At 39.3% G+C, this 12,307-nt stretch overlaps 1 protein-coding gene across 1 annotated transcript in view; it reads right to left on the reverse strand.

Annotated features, from left to right (window-relative positions):
• Window positions 1–9,207, reverse strand: part of KDM2B (lysine (K)-specific demethylase 2B) — a 119,338-nt gene extending 110,131 nt beyond the window's left edge. The window contains exons 1-2 of the mRNA XM_009321187.1: window positions 9,133–9,207; window positions 1,648–1,694 (exon numbers count right to left, since the gene is read on the reverse strand). Coding sequence (XP_009319462.1) covers window positions 1,648–1,693 — 46 coding nt within the window. The 5' untranslated portion in view covers window position 1,694; window positions 9,133–9,207. The remainder of the gene's footprint in view (window positions 1–1,647; window positions 1,695–9,132) is intronic.
• Between the last annotated feature and the right edge of the window lie 3,100 nt (window positions 9,208–12,307).

Here is a 12,307-nt window from a genome sequence, read left to right on the forward strand (position 1 = left end):
CTGAACCAGCTGAGAAATGGCACACTTCTACATTAAAGTTAATCTCAAAGTTAATTACGACTGTTATTTCTGCTCCATTGTTTTATAAATCTAATTTTATTTATAAATATCCTCCCGCTTTGCTGGCCATGTACACAGGAATCTCCACCCCCCTAATACTTCAAGGGACATCAATCTTGAGGAAATGCAACTCCCACACTTTGACTGTTACAGGAAAAACAATGTTGTTATGCAACACTACGCTGTTCCAAAACATCTCAAAGTCAGATCCTCAACTTCAGCAGTTTCAGAGACAGAAATGGCACTTTATCAGCTATGGAACAAATTCACAGAATATTGCGAACAGGGTCCAGATTATTACAAGGTTTATGCACGAGGCTCCTCTGCAGCAAAAAGAGGTATTCCGTACCTACAAATGGGCACATGCAGGTATTTAGGAAATCCATAAAATTTAGGACTTCAAAATACTCTCATATTATTTCCTAATTTAACTGCAGATTGACCAACAGAAATGCTACCAAATAGCACTTCCCACACCACTTCTCTAACATTTTCTGCCAAAGAGGTTTGGGGCTTCGGGCTTTTTTTTCCCCTGAACTTATAAATGGTCATAAATTAAGCAACATTGCCAAGTTTTGTTTGTGAAAGAAGGTTATCAGAGATAACCCCTCTCTCACAGATAACCCCAACTGAACAGAAATGAGGCACAAGTTCCTTTCCCTTGTTTTTCTTAACGTCATCTTTTCCAGACTTGATATTCCTATTGATTATTAAACTCAAGAGTGATTTCAAAAATCCGTCTTTCAGAATGCAGCAATGGGGCTAATTTAAAAGATTAACTCCTGCCACAACACAGGTAAATAAAACCAGTAAATTCTAAATATCAAGAATGCAGTTAAATGTCTCCATGAAGGACTGCAGCTAACATATCCAAAACTCAGCTAGCTCCACAGCGACGACTTCACAGAGTGTGGTATCGCTATTCAGTAACAATTTCAGATAAATGATAAATAACACATCCATCTTCAGCAAAAGCAGATTTCAAAGAAACATACAGTATAATCTCCTACTCAAAATGTAGCTTTTCTTAGAGTTAAAAAAAAAATTCTTTTGTAAAAATTGCTAGGAAACATTTGATCATTACGGTCACCACTTCTCTGGTTTGTGTCTTATCAAAAAGACAGGCAGTTTGCAAAGCTTTGTGCTCAGTCTCTCTTAGCAACCTTTCCTCAAAGCACTGACCTGGCCTGACACTGATAAAGACTGTGGGGAGAGCACAGGCAAAAGGTGATATGGCTCCAATCATACCTTTTACAAACAGATGCTCTACAACAGATTAAAAAAAAATAGGAACTTGATCAATAGAGCTGCCACTTTCCAGGATCACAAAACTGTGTGTAGGACACCTGTTAAAAGCAAAAGCATTCAGTCTCTTTCAAATGGCCAATTATCCAGCATGAGATCAGAGTCCAGTCAGTACAACTACTAATTAGGGTTCTCCCAGCCTTTTTAATTTACAAATTGCTGCTCCATGCCTTCTCCCAGATTCTGAGCGTTATCACAAATGTCTACAAACACAACCGGACAAGTATTTCAAAGCAATTCTGTTCTGTATAGAGTTAATCCAGTGCATTCAAAATAACTTACCCACTAATAGCTTCACATCTCTGACGGTGAAATCCGGGTCAGGCATTCTATAATCAGCAAAGAAAGCAACGTTAAATACTGTCAAGATAAGTATGGGTACACTTTCGTTACCATAATAAAAGAGGAAGAAATGTATAGTGCTCTTTGTCCGTAATGCAGTAGGTGGAATCAAGCAAGGCCTCTCTGAAGTGTGGACAGTGCAAGTTTTAATGACATACATAACATCTTTGCATTGGCAAGTGTACAAAAGTTTCTCTACTTGTAATGAAAGAGGAGAAGAGGTGTCTTTTCAAGTGCTCTCTAGCAGTGCTGGAGTCGGAGGGAAGGGAAGAGGTTGGGGGTGATTTCAATAAAATCCTAAACCTTTACAGCTCGCTCCTCCTAAGCAACTCGCAGTGCTTTGCAACTGGTGGTGCCTCACGTATATTCCCCGAGGTAAGCATTATCACATTTGCCAGTGGATACAAACTGAGGCGTAGAGCAATAAACCAATTTGTTCAAAGTCACATCATCATAGATTGGATTCACTGCTTGGAAATAACATATAAAAAATAATGAATTCAGGCCCCTTTGTTTTAATGACTATTCCAAACCTCCTTGTCTGGCAGAAGACAACCTGGCTGTATTTGGTGGGTAGGCAAATTGTTGTTCAATTCAATTTGGGCTAATTCAGAGCTAAATTAAATGGTAGCATAATCAGTTCACCGATGTCGATGCATTTATACGATCAGTTCTAACACAGGCAATGTTTTACGGTTTAATGTAATTAGACAATAGCCTAGTACATCAAGTGCATGAATTTTATGTGTCAGGAGAGAGTAAAATTCTGCAACATATAGACTGGATGGAAAAAGAAAACGAAAACAGTAGTGGGGTTTTAAAGCTGATTTACTTTACCTTAATGACAGTATTTCACATTTCACATTGCACAAAAACTGACTAAGGTATTGTAATGAAAAACAGCCCTGTGGGACCTGCCAGCTAGGTGCTCTGTCTGACTTGTACTGTCCTGGTTTGAAGATAAACAACTTGCTTCTGGTCATAAAGGACTTTTGACAAAATTCAGTTAGAAATCAGAACAATCCAGCCCATAGGCAAACTTTTAGAGCAGTAGTTTTTACTATTAAGAAAACACTGAAAGGTAAAGTTAAAAAATCAATTTACTGTCATGCATATATCTTGAGAACTATTTGCCAAATTCTGTTTGTCCACTTTCTTTTACCCTTATCACCTTCCTCCGGTGGGATGTGGAGGCTGGACAGTATCTTTTGTTAGTTCTCCGCCAACGCTCACATCTTTGCATTTAGCTGTGAGGGCCCCACAGCTTTGGAATTCACTCCCTCGCCAGAATGAAACAGCCTGAATCTACTGACCTTCAGGGTTCATTCAGAGCTCATCTTTTTTTCCAAGCACTAGAAAGTCAGAAGTAGGGAATGCCGGTAACAAGAACATGCAAGGCTTATCTTCAAATGCCACAGCTTGCCTGTATTTTATGTCAGACATGTAGAATAATTAGATGGGCAATCTTTTTCACATTTGTATAAATCAAAATAAAAATCAACAACCAAGATAGATAACAACCCTAACTGAGATACATACAAGCAAATCAAGTCTTTCTGAGAGCTCCAGCAGTAGCCAACAATAAACATTACTCAAACTGGAAGAATACAATCCTCCCTAACAATAAAATTGCATGTTTCGCTCTTTGGAGGGCACACCTGGCATATCCTTGCTTTTTTCTCTGCAATCTCAGGATGTATGATACATTAGAGAACGAGTACACCAAGGGAAGAATTTTAGGCTTGAACACCACAGGTTTCAAGTACAAGAACCCATTTTGTAGTTGGGTTGCCTTGAGAAGTCCAGCTTTAATTCAAACCCATTCTGCTGGCTACTGAGACCATAAATGACCGCACTTCTTCGTCTCCAGGCCCACCCGGTATAACTGCCACACTCACTCTTATACAATTAGGGCAGGTTTGCTACAGCACTATGATGGCAAAAAAAAAAAAAAGTTTTCTTGAATGTCACCAGTCCTAAACTAATCAGTAAGTGTTGGTTCATTTGTTTTCCTGCATATAAATCCAGAATACCAACAATGCAAGAACTGAGCAGAGATTTTTTTTCTTCTCACTGTTACGCAATTTTCAGGCAAATGGATCTTGCGTAAAAACACTATGAATGCTTTGAAAGATTTCATATATCATAAAAAGTAGGTGAAGAATAGTATAGCGGGGTGACTTGACTTAACACCAAAATATGACAGACTACATTTGAGATTTTCAGCATTCTGTAATATACATATCATGTTGTCTCAAACAAAAAAGAAATGCAAACACCTTAGTGTGCACTGGTGCAAACTCGCATTTTAGTAAATGTTTAAATATTTGCCAGAGAAGTCTCCTATTCAAGTCCTAACGAGGATGAGCTCTGGCTAGCATACATATCTGATTAACCACAATACAATGCAAGGTGACCGCTGTTCAGATAAAAGAGACAACATCTCTCCAAACAGCATTCTCTCTCCAAGTTACAATCCTGGAAACAGCCAAACAACCCTCTGAGAAAAACAGCTCCTCTTCTGCTAAAAGATCACAGGTGGACCTTCCTGCTTCTAGCCATACAAGTAACAGCTCACGATGGTCAGAAATATACAGGAAAGCAATTTTCAAAGTTTCATTATAATAATTTTTCCTCATTCATCTCATTCCTTGCCATTTCGGAGTACCTCCAAGCACAGTAACCAAACTGTTCAGCTATGCTTTGTACATCTGCCAGGCACAGACATGCAAGCTGACTGCTTAACAGCAAACACAAGTGGAAGCACATATCATCAGTTATTCAAAATGTCTAAAAATCATCTTATATTTTTTATATATATATGTATCTCAAAAGTCACCCTACATATATGCGGATCACCTACTCTACTATTATCATGATACACACAGCCTCCTCTGGACAAGAGACAGTAGTGCTAGAAAAGACCCAGTAAGGCACAATTTCCTCCAGAGCCTGAAGTGGAACATAAGGTTCCTGAGTTTCATCAGCAAATGACTTGGATCCAAAGGCAAACTGTCCAGTCTTGCTCTAGTGATGGAAGACGGCAGACTATGACACTCATTATTTCAAGCAGTAAATGTCAGGATGATGAGACTGAAGGTTCTCAATGTTTCAGATCCATTAGGTAGGTGTCAACACTATCTTGATCTTGCTGGAATACAATGCACGCAGCATTTATGTATCTACACATCCACAAAACTCATATATTGCATGTCAGCTACTTTTGATAGATACACGTTAAGAAGTAGAAATGTAAATAAAATTAAATCGTGTTACCCTGCAGAGTGCCAAATAGGAAAGTTTGCTCATGCATTTCACTCTGTCATTTAAAATACACATAAACTGTGTTTCCAACCTTCTCTCACTCTAGTGACTTTTATGCCCAAGTGTGTACAATTCCTTTACAACATCATTTCAAACTAATAAGTCATGCTCATTTAAATAAAAAAATATTAGAATATTGAATGTCGTATATGAGATTACTGATCTACAAATTCTAGTATTTTAATCCCCCAGAGCAGTCAGTATCCAATGATTCAGCAGAGAATGGAAATATAAAAACAATTCACCTAACTAACTGTGAAATGGAAAATACAACTGATTCCATGCAGGAACCATCCAAAACTCACCTATCAGATAAAATTTGCTCTTACTTTTGTCAGCATACTAATTCATCAAAAATATCCTCAAAAGAAAAAAAAAAAAAAAAGCTTCAGTATTTTTCCTCTCTTCTCTGACAGTGAATTCCAGCTAGAAGAAGAAGTTGCACATGATGAGTGGATGGTTCACAAAAGGGAGAAAGGGAAACAGCCCTAGAAAGGAGGAAAGACGCCAGATTAATATTAGAATGATACCAGCAGCCAGTAGGAAACTGAAGAGCTGGCTAGTCAAGCCTGGCTGCTGAGACTATTTTAAGCTCATCACAGCGAACTGAAACACCTATTTCTCCTTCGCTGTCTAAAGCATTAGTGTGTGACAGAGAGTCAGGTAAGTGACTCCGAAACTCTTGCTGTGGATTAGCATTTACTCCTCTTCCACCTCTTTGCAATCCAGTTCAGAATTCAAAAGATGCATTATCCTAACTGCCAGAGCTGCAGAACTCCAGCTGAAAAATTAAGGCATGCAGCATTCAGTCCTGCTACTTCTTCACTTCCAATGCGTGTTCCAAAACTGCTATTTATTTGACTGCTTTCATAATGCTTACAACGAAAGGTACCTGATTTTCAATGGTCGTCTTTGAGGTGTGGTCATCTATACGTGGATTCATGCTGTGTATGTGTGCATACACATAAGCAAGAGGCCAGGTCTTTTTTTTGCCTCAGCAAAACACAGAAGTACATCTATAACCTGGCCTGTCTGTACACATGGCGTATAACCACAGAAGGGGCAGGTAGACAGCCAAAGCCCTCCCTTCTTCAAGGTCTTAACAAACATTACTGGTAGCTTCCAGGAAGGAAAAGGAATAGGAAGGCTGACTGAATGCATCTAAAAACAACACATCTTGAAGAAAAACAAGGCAACACATGACACAAAAAAACAGATTACTCTTTACATGATCCCATTAGCTTGAGGAGTCTCTGAACCCCTGGATCAAGAAAGACCAAAGACCGCTGTCCAAAGGCAGTATCACACCAGGAGGCTTCAGTGAAAGCACACAGCTAACCAAAAGTGGAGAGGAGTGCCAGGTGGCGGCTCTCCAGATTTTGGGCACAGGAACAATAGGGAAGCCAATGATGATGTGTGAGCTGAGACTTGAGTGTTGAAACGTCTAAGGTGAAACTGCCTCATTACAGAATCCTGAATAATGAGCTATCAAGAAGAAACAGATATTACATCTTGTGGTTACAGACACCAAGAAACAAGGTGTCTTTGTGAAGGATCTTGTGCAACATCTACAGCACGAGGCAGCCTGAGCTCTGGAGGCACCACTATCTGGTACAGGCAACCATAGGAAACACTGGTCCCAGGCTGCAGTACTCGTTATCCATCTCTGATAATGCTCTGCCATTTGCAGCTGAGGATCTGAAGCCCAGTAATGTTTGTGTCTGTGGGATGAGCTCTCACTTCCGTGCTTCTCCGCTGATGGAGCACTAGCTGAACAAGTACCATTGGCACAGTAGGAGCTGAAACATCTCCCCAGTTTTCTTCTTGTACTGTGGGGAATTTGTGAACTTCCTCATACGCAGGAGGAAGATCTGGCTGCTAGGAAGGTGCAGTAGTATCTCTGGCTCCTAAACACTCCCCAGTTTCACAGAAGAGCTGACGGCTTCTTCCAGAAGAAGAAATTCTTGAAGCTTTTATCACTTGCCCTTTAGAAGCAGCAGTTTAAAACCAATGCATATTGAGAGAGCAGTTGTCTCAGATTATTTTCCACCATTTTCCACGGTAGATATGTCCTTCAGCTGACTCCTCCAAGAGAAGCATCTCTTGAAGAAATAAACTGAACAAAAAAGTAGCAACAACCTTCAACAAAAAAAATCTCCCTGCCAAGTTGAGCAGAGAAGCCAAAAGGAGGGTCAGAAAAACAGAGGCTCTAATGCAGCAGGAAAAATCATTCTAGGAGGGAAAGCTCCTGTATTTGGAGGCTGAGAGGAAGCAAGGAACTGGGATGCCAAGTTGGGTGAGTAGAGTAGAGAGCACAATCCTTAAGGGAGCAGGAATTTCCTGTAAATAATAAAGCTTCTGCTGAAGCCAAAATGATTCAGCTTCAGGTGGTGGTTATATATACACATACAGTGTAAATGTAGATTCGGACAAGCACTCAATGGAGATGTCATTGGCTCTCTAGGAACTAGGCTGGCCAACAGTGTCACGAGTGAATGTAGAACAAATGGTACTTTACATTAAGGAAACTCAGCTGAGAAGATAAACAAGAAAATGATTCCTCAGGAAAGACGATACTATAGTCATGTTAATATGCAAGCTAAGATTAAGGAGGAGGCTTCTGCAGGTGAAGCATAATTAAGCTATGAACATGGAAGACTTTTCTCTGCTTCTCAAGTTTTCATAAGAAGGTTATATGGAAGATTGTAGACTTCAGGAATATCAAAACAGATGCTTTTGTATCCCCTTTTCTGCGCAAACTCTAAGGATCAATGCTTTCCACCTGACCACACCTTCTCTCAAATAATACAACAGAAAAATCAGGTTATTTTCTATGACACCAAATAGGAGCATAGAACTGTTTAGAAACTGTAAGAAGTGACCAGCCTTTCTCACTTAATAGCTAGGTTTTCTATCTATCGTCTAAAACATTACAGAATACATACACGTTTTCATCAGAAAATTAGGATACAATCTAGGAAAGGCTTCGCAAAAACAAATAAAAAGATGGTATCTTGGTGTTTGCTTTTTTTTTTTTAACAGGAAACTATACTGTGCATCCAGGACTAAGTAGAGAAATAGGTGGGCTTAATAACCAAAGAAAAAAATATCCCAGTAAAACATAATGGCACAACAAAATAAACATTACTGTAATTACTACTGAGTACCTATTAAGCGCTTCTTGTTCAGAGTTCAACATATAAAACTATTTGACTACATCATGAGAAGCATCACAGCAGCTCCTATTCGCTCTTATAGTAAAAGGACATATACTTGTCAAATACCCCAAACATTATTTCTTCTCTTTCTCTCCTTAAGTTATATTGGGGTGGCTTGATTCTTTTTAATTAGTAATTGGGACTCCTCACTTCCCTAAACTTTGAGGTGTTCCAGCTGAAACTGAGCAAAGTAATTATGCTTTCAGAAAATTAATTTTCTGTCTTTCAGATATAATCAGTTACACAGCCCTAATTTCCAAAAGTATCAAGGAACATTTATCTAAACTATGGATGATGTGGCTGATAAAGTGTATCATTTTAATATTTCTCTCTTAGACACCGTCACTTTTACAAAGAAACTTGCAGGATTCTCTTATTAACATACCAAATCTTTTATGACTGGATATTAACAAAATACAAGCTCAGAAAGACTCTAATAATACCACATTTTAACTAGACATCATTAAATATTTAAAAAGCAATAACATTCTGAAGAGATACAATTATAATGGAAAATGACAGGCATCATTAGACATTCCACCTGTAATGCAGAAAACAATTGAGAAGTCAAAAATTGAAGGGAGGTTGTTCTGTCATGACAGCATGGATTGGATGCAAGAACCTTTGAATTTTATTCCTAACTTTCATCACTGACTTACTTTTGATTGTGTAGTTAAGTGCATACAGCGTGGTACTTTTATAGACCTCATTATCTGCTTGTTTATAAGCGGAAAATAGTAATTCCTCTTCTCAAGGGTGCTGACAGTCTTGCTAATTGCAATACATTTTGAGATCATCAAAAGAAATACCACATACAAGTGGAAAGCATAATGGTTATTTTATAAAAGCATTTATTAATCATCAAGATTTGGTTGTAACTTACTTAATTCCCAGTCCATCCTTATTTCTGAAGATAAGGGGAACTCTGAGAGCTTCTCTTTGCACATACTCAAAAGTAAAATCTGTTTGAATAATGAATAAAAAAAATCCAAAATCAATTACAATGGCATTAGCACCTCACATTACATTTTCTCAAAACGCTCCCCCATTTCCCTTTTCTCACCAAAGAACTCCGCTATCACTTAAAGAAAAACGTAAAGAGAATGCATATTTTAGGTCCAAACCGGAAACCAAATGACAGACAATGCTCTCCCAGCTGCTCTCTATTTTTCCTGTTCACTGATGCACATAAAATAGAATCCAGTCAGAGTTTGTCAATTAAGGTCTGGGTTGAAACACCCAGGCTGTAATCAAGTACCAAATTAACAGTTAAAAGATAATCCTAACTTACTGCAAATCAGCCTAGTACTTTGGGGGCAAATGTGTAGTTTCAACTGTATGTTTAAGTTTATACATTTTAAGCTATACATTTCTACTTAGGAAAAAACATAGTAATAATGCTTTCTTGAGAGCATTATCCAAGTACAGCAGAAAGCCCTGATTCTGTGAACTCATAATTTTCTTTTTATGTGAGGGTTACTATTACTTTCAACAGAGTACTTTTTTTAAAATTAATCAGAAACATAACTGCAGGAGCTGATAGACAGAAATGTTATACAGCTCCTGGCACTTAGGGAGATGGTGAAAACGGAACAGTTTTTTGTGTGGGAGTCACAGTATAACACACAAGCAAACTGAAAATTAAACATAAGTTTGTTACGTTAACACTGACCAGTATCACCTTGTTGCTTCACTCTGAGGATTACACAGAACTGGCCCTTCCTGGGGATTTCTTTATGCAATGGTCTGATACAATAGCAGTGATTTGAGGATTAGAGAGAAAGTTACAAGGCAGCGATTTGGGTGAGCCATGCCTACAAAACCCCACAGTCCATTTGGAGCCTTCCACCACAGAGAGAAGAGGAATTCCTGCAGTGGCCACGTACTGTTTCTATGGTTCTGCTGTTCCCCCTTTCTTAAAGAAAAACATGACTTTTATATAGCACCCATACGCTACCTTGAACTGGAAAACATTATTTGACTCTTCAGCACTACAAAATACACTACATGCTGCCAAATACACTATACACTTGATGTATGATACTCAGGTACACACAAGTAGTTTAACTTCTCCAAGATTCCCAGCAATGCACATGCTTCCTGGGAGAGCATGAGAACCTCAGACTCGAGCTTATATCACTGATGTTTCTCTGCTATAAAACCCCATACTGAAAGAAATAGGGGAAACAGAGGCTAAGCTCCCATGCCTGCAGATGTATTACCCTCTATTTTCACAGCTTTTTCCTTGCTGTATTCAGTTAGTAATTATGACAAGTAGGGATATAATATTCCTACTTAAAGTTACCAAATCAGAGCACAGTAATTACCCATTTACAAAAACATTAAAATTGCAGAAACTTTATTGCTACGAGTCTCAAAATAAGTGTAATGAATACTCCAATTAACTAGGGTTACCAAATAAGTATTTCTGTACTAGAGAAATCTTCATTTCTCATAGGTATTCCCATTAAAACTCTTCTGGCTTTAGGTAAGCAAATAAATAAACCACAGATGTTTTTTTAAGGACACTCTCATCCAAGACAGAAAGTCAACAAACATCAAGAATAATATCAGTGGGAGAAGCAGAGGCAAAAATACAGGCTAGCAGACTAGAGAACAAGTAGCTACGACAAACCGCATTCAAGCCAAAAATCACACCACTGCCTTGCAGCATCTCGAAGAAAACTTCCAGCCCACATTCCCAGGAAAAAAAAAAAAAATCAAATAAGAGCTATCATTAAAAATAAAAACAAGGACATGGGAAATAAAAATAAATAAATACATCGCTCAACCAGTTCCATGTGTTCATATAAACTGACTTTTTCATTCTTACTAACCACTGTCATTGTTTCGCCTAGATTCAATTCAACTCTTGGATTTACAGAAAAAATAAACCAATAGTAAAAATAAAAACACAGCAAATAGGAAGGCAGACCCTTTCTTCCTAATGCCTCAACAAAGCATTTAAATCCCTTGTGGGGTTGAACAAAGCAGACACAGACCACAACAAAATAACAAAAGACACTCATTTATTTTCAAGTTCCCCAGAATGAAAAAAGCTACCCAAAGATTTTAGAGCTGCTGAGCTAGGGAAGCTGTGGATTGTATTATAGTTAGCATGTAGCAATGGCAACCACTGGAGTATTTGGAAGATGAGGGTAGAATGCAATAATTTTCTGGAAAATTAATTAACATTTTCCAGCTAAAAAATAGGTGTTTGTGTTTTGTTTGGAGGAAGACGGGGCAGGGTTGAGCTTATCTCCTAAACAAATACCTTCCTAAATAAGATCGGGATTTAATTTCTCCACCACATTAACTTTTCTAAAAGGAGCTTAAAATGCTCATGCAAAGCTAAGCCTAGGGGAGAAAAGGAAATTTTCTAAACTAGATTAGTGGCTCCATAGTTATAGCCATTTCAGGAGGATTACAGCCAGAACTCCTCTTTCCTGAGAAAGCCGGCTTAGACAGGGAGTCCTGAATGAGGCCGGTTTTGGTGATAGCCATCTGGGATTCAGGATCCGTTTCAACAATGCCGCAGTAAATAAAGGTGACTTGCAACCCCTCCCCGGCCTGTTCGATTCCCGGGCAAACCTCTCCCACTTTCCTTCCCGCCGGGCAGCCGTGCTGCAGAGCTGGGCTGTCTGGCTTTGCTTACCACTTCGTAATTTAAGTCACCTAAGCAAACCAAGTAACTACGGGGAAGGGAGCGTTGTAATTTAATATACGATACAAACACAAAGAAGTTATTGACTTTAAAGTCTCCGACCCCGGCGAGCAGGCTCATCGATTGCATCCTTTTGCAAAAGGGGTCCCGGCTTCAATAGGGGGCGGAGGGGGGAGCAGGAATCACCTCCGGCTAAGTGGGGGCTGGGGTTTCTGCCTCTCCTTTGCCAGGACCTAATTCCTGAACATCTCGGTGGTGCGCTGGGGTCAGGGTAGCGGAGCACGTTGGAGGTGGGGGGAGAGCAAGGCGCTGCCGTTTATCACCACGCCGCCTCCCAAGCACCGCGTCGGGGCAAAAGCCGCCCTCCGGGTGCGGGGGGGGACGGGGCAGCCCC

This window comes from Pygoscelis adeliae, unplaced genomic scaffold (genome assembly GCF_000699105.1).
Source record: "Pygoscelis adeliae isolate BGI_AS28 unplaced genomic scaffold, ASM69910v1 Scaffold93, whole genome shotgun sequence".
Lineage (NCBI taxonomy): Eukaryota > Metazoa > Chordata > Aves > Sphenisciformes > Spheniscidae > Pygoscelis > Pygoscelis adeliae.